The sequence below is a fragment of the Delphinus delphis genome, chromosome 9, assembly GCF_949987515.2.
Source record: "Delphinus delphis chromosome 9, mDelDel1.2, whole genome shotgun sequence".
In the NCBI taxonomy this organism is placed as follows: domain Eukaryota; kingdom Metazoa; phylum Chordata; class Mammalia; order Artiodactyla; family Delphinidae; genus Delphinus; species Delphinus delphis.
In genome coordinates, this window is record NC_082691.1 from 62004305 (window position 1) to 62021885 (window position 17581).

A 17581-nucleotide genomic window follows, 5' to 3' on the forward strand; every position below is an offset into this window, starting at 1 on the left:
CAAAATGAGGGCATCAGATCCCATGCTCTCTGACGCCTTCTCCCAAGTCTTGCTGCTTTATGATCGAACAAGGCAAAGACAGGAGATTTTTGAGGGCTCAGGGCAGGAGAGGGTAGGGGTCGCGGAGAGTCGAGTGGAAGCTGCAGTGACAGCCAGGCCAGGGGAGAGGGGAGCGCCCTGCGTGTGGCCAGGGTGAGGAAAGGCTCCAAACCCCGGTGCCCAGTGCGCCAAGGCCAGCTGCAGGTTGAACCCCCTGTCCTGCCTGTCTCCCCTCAAGGGTGTGTTTAGAGGCTTGGGACAGATGCCACCACTAGCATTTTCTGGAAATGAGAGAGGCCTCCCTCCTCTCCTGCAGGGCAGGGCTGGGGAAAACGTGACCTCACTCCTTCTTAGAGGGCCTCCTCCAGTCCCAGCAGAGTTGGGGGTGGGGCAGGGGCAGCCGTGTGTCCTCAAGGTGCCCTCATTCAGGCCTAGGAGCCCAGCCTGACTCTCCTAGCCAGGCCGGGGGCAGCTTTCCCACCTGCCTCTCAGGCTCATCCTCTGTGGCATCAAGTGGAGGCTATCGCTGGGGAGTTGCTAAAACATCAAGATAGAAAATCCCGCTTGCCAGAAATAGGGTTGACACTGTCCCACCCTGCCGGCCTCCCCACCAAGCCTTGCTATTATTGCTCAGGGCAGGCGGGGGGCGGGGTGGGGCAGGGCAGTGTGAGGAGAAATGAATGGGAGGCAGTAGTTTAGAAAATTACTAAATTGTTCCGCCTCTGGTGAATCACTGGTGGCCCGCTAAATCCTGTTTTGATTTAAGGGGGATCGTGTGACGCCTAAATGGCCAGGAGTTAGCTGTCAGACAGGGAGGAATTCACATGCTCTAAGAGGCGGGTACCTTGTCTCCAGGGGGAGTTGGACAGTCAGACAGCAGATGGTTCCTAGATCATCCCGCCTGTGCCCAGCCCTGCACTCAGCTCTGCTGCGGGCACGGTGGATGGGGAAGGAGAAGACCCAGGCCCTCGGGCCCACCCTCAGCCCCTGGGGTCGGGGGGTGGACAGCCCAGGCTGGGGTGAGCTCACTGCTGTGGTGTGGGTTCTGCCGTGGAGGAGGGGTCGGAGGAGGCTGGTGCAGCGGGGAAGGAGAAGGAAGAGTGTGCATGCAAACAGCTGGGCACAGTGAGCATGGTGGCACGGGAGCCCGGGCCCTCGTCTGGGACTGGGCAGGGGTGCTGAGAAGTGTGCCCCAGGGTGGCGAGTGGAGAGCCTTGAGGACACGGCCAAGGAGTTGGAGTCTCCGTTTTGGTCTCTGTGCTCTGGGCCTGGGTCCCGCCTCTGCTCCCCCTTGGTGGGGAATGGCCACACCTCCCAGGAACAGTGACTTCACTCTGGTGCTAAGTCCTCGCTTCTGGCGCAGGCCTCCCGGGCAGCGGGGGCAGACAGGCCCCATCCGGGCAGCCTAGATCAAGGTCAGGGTGGGATGGTAGTCAGTGCCCTGTTGAGGGGCAGAGCTGGGAGGACCAGAGGGTTTCTCCAGGAGCGGGTATTCATTGGTTCTTCGCCACCCTCTCCAAGACCTGCAGGGACCTTGGCCTGTATTGCCACCCTCCACCAGTGCTCTCGGCCATGATTCAGAGAAGTCTGATAGAGGGACTTGGGGAAATTCAAGCTGCTGGTGGTCATGTCCAGTCAGCTGTCGGTGTCTCCTGCTACCTCAAACTCCATCTTCCCGGTGGGCCTCCTGGGGGGAATGAAGTCATTGTTCCCCACAACTCAGACTGTGGGTGGGAAATCCCTGGCGGCCCAGAAGGGAGGGTCCATCCCCTCGGTCCCTCTTCCCTGTGCTGCACGGAAGCTTCTGGCCAAGAGAGTGACAGCTGCGGCCACACCCATGGGCGTCCTCTCCCCACTTAGCCGGGGGGGCCGGATCCTTGGCCAGCATGTGAGGCTCTGTGCGTCCACCTCTGGACAAGGCTGAGCCTCTCCCGCTGGATCCGGGTGGGGACCGGAACCAAACGGCCCTGGAACAGCCGCCTCTGACTGGAATGCGGGTCTTGTAGGCAAGGCAGGAATATGGCACGCCTGGCAAAGCGTTCGCTGAGACCTTGGCTCTGGCAGGGCCAGACGGTGCCCAGGCCCAGTGGCCTTCAGCCCCGCCTCAGGAGCTGGGGAGGGGGGTAGCCCCCCTTCTTTAGCCTGGCTCAAGCCTGTGGGTTCTGGAGGCTGGGCCCACGCCGCTGCCCGTGGGAGGGCCGCAGAGCCTGCTGAATCAGGTCACACTGGAGGGGGAGCTGGGTGGGTGTGGTCCCCTCCAGAGGACCCAAGCTCCCCTGCCAGCGGCTGGCAGGAACACAGGGGCGGCTCTGGCCTCTCCTAGCTGCTCCGATGCTCCCTGCCCCACACCGATTACGCGGACACGGTGAAGATGGTTCTGTCACTCCCACCCCTCACTCATCCTAGTGCCTCTGGGGCCAGCTTCCCCTGCCCTTGTCTTTGTTCCTGGCCCAGCAGAGCTGGGGTTTCCATCTGGTACCCGGGTCCATCAGGGCCCTTCCTGATAGGCGAGCAGAGAACCAGACTGGGGTTCCTGAGTTCCCCAGCTCTGCCATTCCTTGGCAAACTGCTTACCCTCCGAGCCTCCCAGGGTTGTGGTGAGGATGGACCCTCAGACAAAGGCTGTTTCCTTCCTTCTTTCCCTGGTTGGCCTGGGTTTGTGGCCGACCAGGGAGGAGGTGGAAGGGTTTGGGGCCTTTTTGGGTCTGGGGCTCCCCTTTCCCCATTGAAATGGCCACAGAGGCCCTTTTCCATTATGGGAGATGGTGGCTGAATGAGGTGGGCATTATTCTGGAGGTGCCTGCGTTCTGATGGTGCCTCCTGGTGACGGCCGTTCCTTCATGCAAAGGAACGTAGCTATAATGGTGGCATTTAAGGCAGATGCCATGCTGACCTGGGAGAGGGGGCAGGAAATGCAGGGGTTTCGGGGACTGTTGCCCTGAGGACCCTCGTATCATCCTGAGATTAGTGGGTGCCTAATTTGCCTGGGCAAAAGTGCTTTGTCAAAACCCCTGTGTCCCCCGTCTCCTGCCCCACTCCAGACAGACATGGCCATCCAGCAAGTACACGCTCACACACGCGTGCCCCCCACAGTAATACACTCAGCCACTCACACAGAGCCTGCAGGCTCATGTGCTAGAAGGAGCACTTCAGGAACACAAGGAGCTGGGCCGCCTCGTTCGTAGCTGTCCCCCAGTGCCCAGAAGAGTGTTTGGCCGTGACACGGGCTAAGTAATTATTCGTTGGATGAAACAGTACTTCCCAGGTGACTCTCACCCTCATGCACAGTAGCACGTGATGTGTCCTCTGCTGCCTGGGTCCTGACCTGGCCCGTGGACACTGTCACAGAGCCTGGACACGCACAGGCCCACGCAGGCTCCGATTCGTGTCTCTGGGGTGCTGTATCCCAGCACCGGCCCGAGTCTAGTGGCCCCTCTGGGAGCAGCTCTCCCCCTGCTGCCTTCCTCCGGCCTTGCTGGCTGGGTCCCAGCACCTACCACCGTCAGAACTAGTCCTTCACTGAGCAGAGGGTGTATGTTCCTCGGTGGACAGGGAGCCTGTGGCCTGAAGGGAATGGTCCTGCTCCGGAAGACCCTGCTCTGAGGTACACCCCAGCCTTGCCCTCCGAGACCGGTCTGAGGGGAAACAAGGCCATCCAGCAAAGCCTCAGAGTGAGGGAATCCCAGCCACGCGGCGGAAGCTCTGGTCGGAGGCTCGGAACTGACCAGAGAACCCTTCATCACGGGGCGTGGTGGCCACCAGGCCGTGGGGCCAGGGGCGTGAGGAGCCTCCTGGGGCATGGAGAACTGAGCCAGGCCTGCCCAGAGCGAAAGATGCAGAAGAGGCTCCAGGAAGTGTCCTAGTGGGGCCGGCTCCCTCCCTTGGACGGTTAAATAAGGCACCGATTACCTCTGGGCACTGGGCTCTCTGGGCAGGCAGGGCCCGCTAGCCACCATGCTAGCTCCCTGCCTCACATCCACCCTGTCCTGTACTCGCAGACACTTAGGTGGACACATCTCCCCCACCCCTAACCCGGTGGGCCTCCTGCCCCCGGCAAACACCAGGCTGATCTCTGGGGGCTCGTCGCCAGGGTGAGGGCAGCCCTGGTGCGCTGCAGCCAGGCAGGACGGAGGTCACTGAGGTCTAGCGTCATCTTCTGCAGATGGTCCCTGGACGCACACACAGCTCAGAGAAGTCCTTCCCCTCCCTGGGCCTCATCTTCCCACCTGTAAAATGGGGAGAAGCCAGCATTCTGGTGTAGGGCTACGGTAAGGCAGGCAGGGGAGGGAGGAGAGGGCCAGGGAGGCCCCTCCCTCCTGGGCCCAACCTCGCCCAGGACCCCACCTGGCTCCTCTTCTCACAGAATAATGTGCATCAGGCTGGTGGCCTGGGGCTCCTGACCGGGCTCCTGGCCCAGGAGTCCAGTTTCTTGCTGAGCTCATGGGCTGTCGCTGGGGCTCTGGCAGGGGGTTGCACGGGGCACAGGTGGGGCTGCAGGGCGGGGTGGCGGACTGCAGAGCACCCCTTCCCCTCCCCCTGCTCGGGGTGTCGTCTGCCCCCCTGCCCCCCACCTCCGCTCTGCTCACTCATCTTTCTCTTTTGGATCCTTGCCTCTGGGTCCAGTCCTGTATCCCCTGCGCTCTCTCTCTGTCTCTCTTCCTCGGCCCTGACCCGTCTCCCTGTCTCTGTCTGGGGATCTATCCCTTTCACTTCCACTTTTGCTGATTCGACTTCTCTCTGTCCTTCCTTCTCTCCCTGTCTCTCTTCCTCTCTCTCTCTCTGTCTCCTTTCCTTCTTCCTTTCCCGTCCGTGTCCCTCTGCCTCTCCCTTTCGTGCTCCCTCCTTTTCTCCCCCCTCTCTCCCTCCCAGGCTTTCCAGTCTCCAGGTTAGGCTCTGGCATTCCTTCCGTCTCCCCCGTGTTCTGCCAGCTTGACTGTCTTTGAGAGGAAAGTCCTCACCTGCCCTCATCTTCCCACACTTGCCCCGAAATCATTTGCTCAAATTGCTTCAGAAGCTAGAGGGCTCCCAGCATGGGGGCCTCTCAAATTCTTACTGATCTCAGGCCTGCCCTTGACCACAGAGTGGAGGGTGGTCCACGGACAAGCTCTCTGCACCCTCTGATGCCTCCGTGTCCCCATTAACTTTGGCCTGGCCGGTGGGGCTGGGAGCTCTGGGCCATTCCTACAGTGACATCCCGTGGCCAGGTCTGGGCCAGGGTTGAGAGGCCCAGACTGCCCCTGGGGACCCTGGACCTGTGGACTCCAGACTAATGTCACTGTGAGGCGGGATGGGGATGCCAGGCCAGCAGGGTCATGGTGCCCGCCTCCAGGAGGGCAATGTCTACCTGCTGAACCCAGCTGCTCACCCCGCCCCACGCATCCCGAGCGTCTGGACTTGTCCTCGGGCACCCCCTGAGCTTTGCACACAGGGCGGGGACACCTGGATTTCTCTGGCCCTCTGAGGGGGGCCTACTTGGAGGAATTTCTCAAAGCCTATTAGAGCAGTGGCTGCCTCCTGCCTGCCTCCCCGGGCTGGGCAGGGCTGAGGGCGGAGGAAAAGAGGGAGGGAGGGGAGAGAGGAGGAAGGGAAAAGAAGTTGGCAGGCTGACAGCAGAGCTGTGCCTGCATCCATCGCTGAGAGGAGGCCCATGCGGTGTGGGGCGGGCCACGAGCAAGGAGAGGCCTTCCTCCCTTTGTGCTCCCCCCTTCTCCTCCCGCCAGGGTCCTATAAATAGGCCCAGCCCGGGCTGTGGCTCAGCTCTCGGAGGGAGGCGAGCACCAGGCAGCGGTCTCCAGCCAAGCCCCCTGCCAGCATGGCCAGCGAGTTCAAGAAGAAGCTCTTTTGGAGGGCGGTGGTGGCCGAGTTCCTGGCCATGACCCTCTTCATCTTCATCAGCATCGGTTCCGCCCTGGGCTTCCAGTACCCGATAAAGAGCAACCAGACGACAGGTGCCGTCCAGGATAATGTGAAGGTGTCACTGGCCTTTGGGCTGAGCATTGCCACGCTGGCCCAGAGCGTGGGCCACATCAGCGGCGCCCACCTCAACCCGGCTGTCACGCTGGGGATCCTGCTTAGCTGCCAGATGAGCGTCCTCCGGGCTGTCATGTATATCATGGCCCAGTGCGTGGGGGCCATCGTCGCCACTGCCATCCTCTCGGGCATTACCTCCTCCCTGCCCAACAACTCGCTTGGCCTCAATGCGGTGAGTGGGGTGGCCCCAGGCTCTGGGGCCTCAGTGCTGAGGCGGCGCTGGTCTCATCCTCCGCCCATTGTGCAGATGGGGACACCGAGGAACAGAGAGGACAAGAGGTTGCTGGAGGTCACGCAGAGTTGGGACTGGAGCTCAGCTACGCCTGCAGTCCAGAGCCTGTTTCCTGCCGGGCACTGTGGGGAGCTGAGACCCAGCATGATGGTCTTGCCAATGTCCCCTGCGGGCCTCAATTGTGGGGAATAAGCACAGGCGGCAGCTAGCAGCTGGGCCAGCAGTTCCTCGTCCCTGGGCTGTGGTTTCTCGTACCACCACTCCGCAGCCCCGGCTGTGCAGCAGCTCTCTCCCTGTGCAGCCTGGACCCTGGGGACACTCTGCCCGCTGTCCCCAGCCTCCCTGCACCACCTGCCCGGCATGTCCTGCAGCTGGTCACACAGTCCTGTGTGAGCAGGGCTCTCCTGGAGGGGGGGTCAGTCAAGCTTCCAGGCAGCCGCCCAGGTCCCCCAAACAAGCTGCCTTCAACGAAAAAGCTCCCCTTGCTCTTCTGGGCCCGGGAATGAGACAAAGATGGGGGGTGAAAACACTTGCTGGAAAGCTTTCAGCTTTCCTGGATTACAACAAGGCAGTGGCGGAGGGGGGGAGCCGGAGCGGGGACATCTTGCCTCCTGTCTGGGTCCACTCTCTGTCACCAGACACAGAGAGGTGTGGCGCGTGTATGTGTGTCTGTGAACGGTGTGCGCACGTGGGTGCCAGCATGGGTCTCCAAGTCTGTGGAAGCTCCACTGCTTCTGCAAGTGTGTCTGTGAGTGCGTTAGTGCTGCGTGTGAGCGTCTCAGGGGGTGTGTGCGTCCCTGCGTGCGCCCATCGCTCGCGGCCTGAATGGGGCCTGGCCTGGGGGCGCCCATGAGAAGCAGACTGGGTGGGAGCTGCGGAAAAGAATTTCTCCCGGGCCGCTTAGCACAGCTAATTGGTTGTTGGCGGCCGCTGCCTGCTGTCGTGGACCTGGGCTTTTCCAGACCCTCAGCCAACTGCACACTCAGACCTGGCTTGGGCCACAGCAGGGGGAAATGTGGCCTGAGGGGCTGAGTCAGGCTTGGAGGAGGTCTCAGAGCACCCGAGGGGGTGTTTCCACAGGGAGGGAGAGAGGCAAAGGAGCAGAGAGGAGGAATCAAATCAGGTCGAGACTGGCGGGGCCTGGGCTGGACAGGCCGGCGTGGGAGAGTAAGGGAGCCGGCCAGGGCTCTGCAGAGAGAGCCGTGGGTGATTAGAGAAGCAGCCGCCCTCTCGCTTCCCAGCCAAAGTTCAGATCCTGGTGCTGCAGCGGGGGAGGCTTGGCGAGGTCTGTGCAGAGGGCAGCTGGCACGACCCTGCCAAGGAGGGATTAGCACTTCTTGTGTCACAGTGACACCTCACCGAGCCTAGGACTGACGGTTAGCCCTGCGGCCTGGAGTTTAGACTTTAGTCGGGGAAGCTGTGGGCACGGTGGATGTGAGGCCCTCCAGGCCTGTCTCTCCAGTGGGGGCAGAGCCGGGTGACTTCGGGGAGTGCGCACTGGGTAGGGTGGCTCACCTTGGGGCTCAGCTGGGCACAATGGGGGTTGGGAATGGGTCCTCCTAGGGGAGGAGATGAGTCTCCCCAGGCCTTCTGGCCCCCTCTTGACCTTCCCTCTCAAGGGACAGGCGGGACAGGCATCTGCTGGCCGACTTCGCTCTCTCACATGGGCATCCCGGGCAGACTTGAGGAGGGCAAGCACCTACCTCTGTGCCACCTTGATCTGGCCACACCCTGCTTTAGTGTCCCTTTCCCTCTCAAGGCTCCATTTTCCAAAGTCACCCCAATACCTGAGCTGGATGGGTTGCAGAAGGGGGAGAAAAAGGGGCCCAGGCCTGGGCGGGGAAGCAGGCAAGTTGGGTTCAAGGCCTGGCTACTGCTAACTTGTTGAGTTTTCTTGGAGTTGAGAACCCTGAGGCTAGGTCTCTTGATATCTCTTGGCCACACCCATAGTACGAACAAGCTTACTTTGTGGACTTGAGTTTATCACTCTTCCCAGGAGGGTCTGGCTAACAGGAGCCCAAGAGGGGCCGTGCTGAACCTAAGGGCACTGAGGGCTGTGGCAGGGGCCCGGGGACCCCCATGGAAGTTTGGGGTCCAGAAACACAAGTCCTGAGCTGAAGAACAGGAAAAGGGTCCAGAGCACTGAACCTGGGATCTGAAGAGACCTGGGAGGTGGCCTCAATGCTTCAAGAGGGGCAGAGACCAGCCTACACAGGTGACACACTCTTTCCTCCAGGCTCTGGGGGAGGCTCCCGCAGCCCCTTGAGTCCCGAGCCCCGCCCCAGCCCAAACCCATGGTTGGCATGGAGATTTCCAAGGAAAATAGGGAAAGAAGTGACAGGAAGTGGTTGGAATGAGTCAGGGGGTATCCCCCGGGGACATGTTGGGGACACTTTCTCCTCACTGAGTCAGGGCTCAGGATATGCCCCAGAGGGACCATGGACCTCTGTCCAGCCTGGCGCATCCTGGCTAGTTCTCAGAGCCAAACCCTGATTTTGTTCCTAGAGTGAGAGGCTCAGAGGCAGGGTTGGTGCCGGGTCTGCCCTGCCCTAGCTCAGCTGCTAATACCCTGTGTGACTTCATGCAAGCAACCTTGTCTGTGTGGCCCCAGCTCCCATCTGTGGAAAGGGGAGATCGCAAGGTATGGCTGGGCTCTGGGAAGTCGAAGATGCTCCTGCACCTTGGAATCTGGACCATTCGCCAGCTCTTTTCACTCTTCCCCTCTCTGGCTTGCTCACCCTATAAACGTGACTGTCACTGCTGCAGACTGAATGCAGGGCTGAGTCAGCCCAATCCCTGCCCTGGGAAGCCCATGGTCCTGTGTAAGATAAGCCCGGTGCACATCTGTCCATGATAGGGGGCAGGAAGCCAGTGCGATAAGAGGTATCAGGGCACCTGGGAACTTCTGACTTTGAGCTGTGGTGAGGGCCAGGAGGGCTTCAGGGAGGAGGTGCCCTGAGAGCCTGAATGTGAAGACTCTGGGCTGGGGGGAAGGGGCTTCTAGGTAGAGGAGGTCATGTCCTGAGGGTCGTGGGGTGTGGCTGATGGGGGGTCATGGTGGAAGGCTGGGGCTCTGGAGAGAGGTGAGGGCTCAGGGTTCAGGCCAGTGTCTACCTGTGTCCAAGAGGGGACTGGATGCCACTCCATCCAGAGCCTCTGATTTCAGCCCCTTCGGGGGCTCAGGCAGAGCGCACACTTTCCTCATTTGGGGGTCTTTTCTCAGCCCCATTGATTCTGGGCCTGACTGCCTCGGGACTGTTTCTACGTGCTGCATCCAGGGCCTGCCTTTAGCCCCAAACTTCCCACTTCCTCAGTGTCCCGGGCCTCAGTTTCCCCAGCCACAGAATGAGAGCACGCCCCTCTCCCTAACCCCCCCTTCCCCACGCCACTGGTTCTTCCAGAGTTGAGGGCCCTCGGCCTCCCCCAGAGCTGGGGGTGGGGGCTGGGGGAAAGGGAAGCCAGTTTTCCGACGGCCCTGCCCAGGGAGGGGGCTGGGGGCTGGGTGGTGATGCCACTGATGGGACATATAATTACTGTCTCCAGCCAGAACCAGATGAGGGGGAGGGCACAGAGCGAGGCAGGAGCTTTGCGGTGGAGACTTCCCTTACCACGGAAAATTCTTAGGCTCTTTCCCCCCGAGAGCCCTCGGAGCAGCCCTGCCCGCCCCATGTTGCCCACGCTGACGCCTGGCCCTAGCCAGGGCTCGCTGTGGGAATCCTCATGTGAAGGAGCTACGTTCTGAGAGGGGACATGGCCCGCCGGGGTCCCTCGGTCTAAGGGGACTTGCCTTGACTCCCCCGTCCCCCGGTCACAGCCTCCCCTCACATCTGGAGCCTTTAGCTCACTGCAGGACAATCCCATGCTGTCTCCCCCCAACCTGATCTCAGGCCCAAGTAGTGGTGCCCACTTTCTCCAGGGCCCCGCCCAGCAGGGGTGCCTTTACTCTTACCCATCAGGGCTTTCCCCAGGCAGGTCAGACACGCCCCCCGCCTCGCCTTGAAGACTGGCTTGGACAAGCTTTCCTGGGGGCACAGGGAGCCCTTGGTGCTTGCTGGCAGAGGCCCCCTGGGGGGCCATGGTCCTTGCCCTCTGGAAGCACCGACGGGTCTGGGGTCTCCTGAATGGGCATGGGTTGAGCCCACATACCTGCAGGTAGGGGCAAGGAAACGTTGTCCTGGCCAGGGTCCCCTCAGCCAGAGCCTCTCTCTGGGGTCCAGAGGGGCTCCTTACCCACGGCGGTGCCCAGGGGGTGAGTGAGGGGCTGTCTTTACACAACCAAGGAGCTACAGTCCAGCGGGCAAACACACCCTGAGGCTGGAAAACCTCAACTCAAAAGGGTAGAAAAGGCTGGGAAATGCCCATTCCAATGAGCACTTCCTTTCGGTGCCTGAAATCCCACCATCAGGACAACCAGAGGCAGGTGTCTGCTCAGGGTAAAGAAAGACGCTTTTTTAAAAAAACTGGGGAAGGGCAGCCTCCAAGTCAGTAAGCTCCCTGTCATCAGGGCTATGCAAGTAGGGTCTGTCAGGCAGCCGGCTGCTCTGGGGTGTGTGTCTGTGGAGGGCACCGGGCGGTTACAGGTGGTTGGGAGGTCCTATAACACGCTCCACGCCATATGGAGACCAGCGGTTCAGATGGCCTTGTGGGAATCCTGCACTCAGGATCCTGGCCCGGAGGGTGACTGCAGGTCTTGGGGGCCGGGGTCCCACGTCAGGTGGGGAGGAATCCAGGACAAGGTCTGGGGCTAGAATCTGGGCTGAGGCCTCTATTTTACAGGTAAGGAAACCGTGGCCCACGGAGACATGGAGACGTGCCTAGGTTGCACAGCAGATGATGGCAGGCAGGACCCCCGGCCTCCTGCCTCCAGCCCTCGATTATCTCTGCTGCTCCAAATTGCACACATTTACGCTGCACCCGTACACACACGTGCACTCACACACGCAATGGCACATGGCACACGGGCACACACACGTGGGCATGAAGCACACCCTCAAGCCTGGGTGGTCCCACTCAGGCCCTGGGACCCTAGGAGGGTACGGGGAGGGTGGTCCTCAGTGGAACCTCTTCCTTTCCCGGGCAGGAGGGCAGGGCTGCCCTGAAGTGAGGAAGGGAAGGAGGAAGCCATTGCTTTGTGTATTGTTTCTTGTCGGGAAGATGAAATGGCTTCTGGGAGCAGAGAGCACTTTGAGACCTGCCTCTCTTTTACTCAAGGGGGCTTCCTTCCCTTCTCCTCCATCCCCAGCCAGTAGTGGCACTTGTGTGTGGGAGTGCAACACACAGGGACAGGGTGACACACTCAGAAGTGCGTCAGACACACAAGATGAACATCTAGGGCCACACAGAGAGCCCTGCCCCAGCCTCCGCAAAGCCGCCTCCGTAAGAGATGGTACCCTGCGTGATAAGGATTTTCAGAGACAGTTAAGATGCATCTGGCCAGTACGTGATTAGTGTGTCTGAATGTCCCACGTGGGCGGGCTGAAAAAGAGGGTATATTCTCAAATATGGAGGTGCAGGGCTTACGCATTTTCCTTAAATCCAGCTTGTTAATCGTGTGGTTCAAATCTTCCCTGTTCCTGCTGTTTATATATTTTGACTCTTCGTTCCATCAGTTTCTAAGAGAGGGTTGTTAAACCCTTTCACTCTGATAGTGGACTGATCATTTTCTTCTTGTAATTCTGTCCATTTTTGTGTCAGATATTTTTAGCTTGTATTGTTTAGTGCGTACAGGTTGAGAACTTCTGTAACTCTTGGATAGACTTTTTGTTTACTTATTGTCTAATAAACCTCTTAATGAAAGGTTTAATGAAAAAGAAAAGGAAAGAGTCGCACCTGGACACATGTGGTCCCCCACAGATACCAATCTACAAAGACACACAGAGGCACCAAAGCCGTGGGTCCTCAGAGGCACACGCATGCCGGAACAGTCACGGAGGGGTGACGTTGGGGGGCTCACCGAGGCCCCCCTCACCGGGAATGCTGAGTGCTAGAGGCAGTGGGTGTGGGGGGCAGGCCTCAATGTCTTCCCTCCCCTGTTCTTTGAGAGTGGATGCCCAGAGCCACAGCCGGACCTGGCCCTGGGACCTGCTGTTCCCCAAGGGCGGGATGCCATGGTGCCCAGGCCAAGCTGGGGCCCTGGCCCTTAGAAGCTACCTTGGTCATACTGCCCATGGGCAGTGGGGAGGGTTTGAGGCCGATTCCTGGAGAGGTCAGGCTTGTGCCAGCCTGGTGCCTGGGACACGCTGGCAGCTGCAGAGCATGTTCTGCCAGCTCCTCAGGCCAAGCTGGGAATCGTCAGAACCCTTAGCCCAACCTGTGGGTAGCCAGCACCTTGGCCTGTGAGTTTGGGTGGCACAGACCCCCGGAGCAAGGATTCTGACTTTGCTGTCTCCCTCCTGGGCCTTGGCCTCCTTGTCTGTCATCTCAGAGCCTTGAGCAGGCTGCCCTGCGAGGTCCACAGAGACCCATGACTGGCCTGTGGTCTCCCAGTTCGAAAGCGAATGAACCAGCACTGCTGAGCTCCAGAGGGCTTCCCTGGCTGCTTCTAGAGAGGGTGGAAGTCCTAGAAAATTAGCGTCGTCTGCTACTTCTGTCACCACACAGCGAGTGTCCCCTTTGAGGTCTGGGCGGGGTGATGAGAAGGTGTCCCCATTCTGTCCCCACCGAGCTCCCAGGCCAGGGTGTCTGAGGCACCAACACAGGAGGCAGAAAGGTTACTTCTCTGCAAGATACGCAGGCCGTTCAGTGAGGGCTCGGCAGAGTGGCAGCAGAAGTGAATTCTATCCAGGGACCCGAGAAAACTTCTTGGTGCTACTGGAGTCTGAACTGGGCCTTGAGAGCGGGCTTCAGTGGGCTTGACACGAAAATGGAGAGCCTGCATCTTTCTGATGCTTTAACTGTGTGGATTCTTCTGTTTTTTATACTTGTGTTCAGAAAATTGATTGTTACCTTTTTTTTGTGGGGGGGGGGGACCTTCATCAGTGAAATATAAGACCTGGACTGAGCAAAACTACCTGGGGATGTGCAAACATGTTTTTTTCAATAACAAGTAACCACAAGTGGGATTAGCCCTATGTAAGCAATTGTGTCAAATTTAATAGGTTGTAAACGGGAACATAGGGTCTGAACTTTTACTTGCTCTTTTCTGGACATCAACTTTCAACAGACCTTTAACTATCCCTTCCGATTTTGATTATCAGTTTTTTTTTTTTCAGATGTAAGTAACACAAGTGCTTTGGCAGTTGAAAGAGAGGAGGTCATAGACATGGAAACAATCAGGGGAATCTTCCTGCTGCTGGTGGTAGTGGTGACGGGTTTGGGGAGAGGAAGGTTACTAACCCATGTGGTTCTGGGCTGTCAGGTTCTAAGGGCTCTGGGCAGCTAGGAAAGGGTACATCCTAGGGTTCCCAGGGCAGGTGTCACTTCCTGTGGACGGGTCATGGCACCAGGCCCCCTGCCCTGCTCACTTTGCATGAAAAGTGGTACCCTTGGGCAGAGCAGGGGCTGGGATGCTCAGACCTGGTTAAGAATCGGGGCAGGAGGTGAGCTTGCCGAGACCACGTGTGTGAGGAGAGTGCGGTGGGGTTGGAGAGTATGACACAGGAGCCGCTTAGAGCAATGGCTCCGTTAATCAGTGTGGAAGGGCTGGTTTCAGGACTCCTGGCAGCTAGCAATCATGCGGACCCTGGAGAGCAAAGGAGAGAGCGTGGGGAGGAACCCTGAGCTTCCTGAGTGCTCAGACACAGAGGGTAACAGCAGGTGTGAGTGTGATGGGCAGTGGTACAAGCTGCCCGGCCTCACCAGCCTCGCCTCCATGGAGCCTGTCCCGGCTCCAGGCGGGCCTCACTCCCATCTCCACACTCCTGGGCGGCAGAGCCTCTCCCCTTCTGCCTGCTACCGCCCCCAATCCTGGGGATGAGATGAGAAAGAGCCCGAACAGAGCCACAACAACCATTCTGGTCCCTTCTGCCTCTGCAGCCCTTCTCAAATGCCCCAAGACTGTCCCCACAGCCTTAGAACCTCTGGCCTCTCTGGAGAATGGGAAGGGAAAATTAGATCTATTTTACAGATGGGGAAACTGAGGACCAGAGAGGGCAGAGACCATAGTCATGGTGTCAGCAAGTGGGAGAGCAAGGACCTGAATTCAGGGTTTCGGCCTCCACAGCCCCACGTTGGGGTGTGAAGAAAACTGGGTATTGCCCGGAGGGCTGGCTGAGCTGAGGGGCTGCAGCCCTGGGGTCAGCCAGGAAAGGCCCAGAGCTGGGGCTGCAACACAGGGGAGGGGATGTGAGTCACTTTCCCTCTGACCCAGGGCTGCAGACAAAGGCGGGAAGAGAATTGTTCCTTTGGATGGCCTCAGGGTGGGGCTGAGAAAAGCTCTGGATGGTGGTGGAGTGCCCTCCACCTAGGACTCTGCAGAATGCCCTGTGGCCTCGGAGACAGCCCCATTCCCCTACCCTCCAGATGAGACTTCAAGTTCAGTCTTATTTGGACACACCAGCCTGGGAGAAGGCAGCCTGTGCTGACGTGGCCCAGCTCCCCCGTGTGGGCAAATCTGGCCCCTGGGACCCTCATGTGTGGGAAGGTGCAGGGGCTCCGTGGGGAGGGATCTCCCTGGTGCAGCTGCAGAGGGAGGGCTTGGGTGACCTCACAGCAGCTCCCATTCCCTTCTTGTTCCATGAGTCATGTTTCTAAAAGTGGCCCAGCAGCAAGTGGGAGCCAGACGGTGGTGGTGCAGCCAGCGTGGCCAAAGAGAGGGAGGGGCACTGGGCCAGGAGGGACAGGGAGGGGGCAGATAGGGAGGGCAGGGCCCAGAGGAAATGGGAGACAGACACTGGACCAGGAGAGAGACAGACAGAGGTGGGGCAGGAGACAGAGGGTGGGGATGCAAGGGACGTAGGCTCAAGGGCGAGAAGGACACAGGGAGCTGTGGCCAGCTAACTGAGGAAGACCCTCCGCAACTTTGGGAATTTGAGATGCAGCAGAGGATGGGGGAGGATGTTCAAGACTTTTGTAGTAAGAAGCAATGCCTCCAGCTGGGCCCTGCCACCCATTTTCTTCTCTTCTTTAATTGTCCCTGAATGTCCCTAACCATCTCCTCCCAGGGCTAGGGCTCACCTGTCGCCTATGGCCTTGGTACCCCCAAGGGTACCCCGGCCTGGATGTAGCTGGATGCAGAAGCCCCGCCCCCCAGCAGCCCCAGGCCCCTCTGGAGTGCCACAGTGTTTAGGCCAAGCTGGCGCTTCCTCAACAGGTGTGGGCGGGGACAAGGCCCACTAATGGCTGTATGTGCTTGAGTGTGGCCTTGCCGGGGGCTGATGCGAAGCGCTCTGAAGGCACCGAGGGTCTGGCCCTGGGGGCCCGGGCCTGGGGGCCCTGGGACGCAGTTCTTACTGCCCCTCTCCCCTACAGCTGGCCCCTGGCGTGAACTCGGGCCAGGGGCTGGGCATCGAGATCATCGGCACCCTGCAGCTGGTGCTATGCGTGCTGGCCACCACGGACCGGAGGCGCCGGGACCTCGGGGGCTCGGCCCCGCTCGCCATCGGCCTCTCTGTGGCCCTGGGGCACCTGCTGGCCGTGAGTGGGGGACCTTCCCAGGTGGCGGTGGAGGTGGGGAGGGCGGAGCCAGGCTGTTGTGGTGTCCTGTCAGGACAGTGGGTGGGACTCCGACAGGGCTCATGCTGTGGGGTGGGGGGACCGCCTACCTGGGAGAGGAAAGTGCAGGGACCTCCTGACTATCTTTCTGGGTCTGAATGTCACTTGTCTGTTTCCTCTCCGGTCCTCTCTCTCCATGTCACCCTCTCTCTCCCTCTCCCTCTGTCTCTGTTTCTGTATCTCCTCCCCTGTTGCCCCTGCCCCTTCCTCCTCACAGATCGACTACACAGGCTGCAGTATTAACCCCGCCCGGTCCTTCGGCTCCGCGGTGATCACACACAACTTCCAGGACCACTGGGTAAGGGGTCGCAGGGCGGCCCCGTGGAGGCGGGTGGGAGGTTCTGGTGCCTTATGGAAGACCCGCCCCCCATCCTGTGACATTAGCTCCCATCACAGAGGCTCTGGGAGATGACCAGGGCAGAGGAAATAGGGCAGCTGAGACCTGAGATAAAAGGGCCAGTGGGCTCACGCCTCAGGCGGCGTAGGCCAGCCTCCCGTCCCAGCTCAGACCTGCCCCATGTCATCCCAGTGCCTCCTGGTGCCTGTGTTTCCTGAGCTGGGAGGTGCGGGTGTGGGAGTGCCTGCTTCCCGCCCAGGACAAAGGTCTCAGCACCTATAAGCTGAGCACGACACAGAGTCAGTGCCCGAGGGATTTAGCTGTTCTCACTGTTGCTGTTTCTTTTCTAGGCCACTTTTTTTTTGTGTGTGTGGTATGCGGGCCTCTCACTGTTGTGGCCTCTCCCGTTGCGGAGCACAGGCTCCGGACGGGCAGGCCCAGAGGCCATGGCTCACGGGCCCAGCCGCTCCGCAGCATGTGGGATCTTCCCGGACCGGGGCACAAATCCGTGTCCCCTGCATCAGCCACCAGGGAAGCCCTCCAGGCCACTTTTGATCAAACCAGACTATCTCTGGGGCCTTTTCAAAGCTGGGGAGGGTGGGGCAGTGGCCACCCTCAAGAAGGGGCTGGTCTGACCATGCCAGGCATGCTGAGCTGGGTCGCACCGAGGCAGGGAGACATCCACTACTAGAGTTCTGCCTTGGGCCAGTCATTGGGGGCACAGGAATGGGGATGCTGGGGTTCAGGCACGGGTGGGAGGGAAGCCAGGCGGTGGCGTGGTGGAGCAGGGGTCTCAGGGTAAGCAGTTCCCATCAGACGCCCTCTAAGCACGTCTGCTCTGTTCCTGCTCTAGATTTTCTGGGTGGGGCCGTTCATCGGAGGAGCCCTGGCCGTGCTCATCTACGACTTCATCCTGGCCCCGCGGAGCAGCGACCTCACAGACCGCGTGAAGGTGTGGACCAGCGGTCAGGTGGAGGAGTACGACTTGGATGCCGACGACATCCATTCCAGGGTGGAGATGAAGCCCAAATAAGGGGGCCTGGCCCAGGCATCCGTGTGGGGGGTGGGCAGGGGCGGGTGTAGGGAGGGGAGGGATGAAATCCGTATTGTAGACACTCTGACAAGCTGGCTCAGTCACTCCCCAAAGATCCGCAGGACCTGCGTAGTCAAGCCTGATTTGGGGCTGTTTCTATCACCTTCTTTCTCTTTCTCTGTTTCCTGGCCTCAGGGCTTCCTGGGGACCAAGGTTTTCCAATCACCCACTCCCTTGAAGTCACAGAGGAGGTGAAAGA

The 17581-nt window shown here is 59.9% G+C and overlaps 1 protein-coding gene across 1 annotated transcript; it reads left to right on the plus strand.

The window, feature by feature from the left end:
• Positions 1–5815: 5815 nt before the first annotated feature.
• AQP1 (aquaporin 1 (Colton blood group)) lies at positions 5816–17333 on the plus strand. Its single transcript, XM_060020684.1, has 4 exons — positions 5816–6241; positions 15710–15874; positions 16170–16250; positions 17143–17333. Exons 1-4 carry the CDS (start codon positions 5852–5854, stop codon positions 17320–17322), a joined length of 816 nt encoding a protein of 271 aa, XP_059876667.1. The 5' UTR covers positions 5816–5851; the 3' UTR covers positions 17323–17333.
• Positions 17334–17581: the final 248 nt, after the last annotated feature.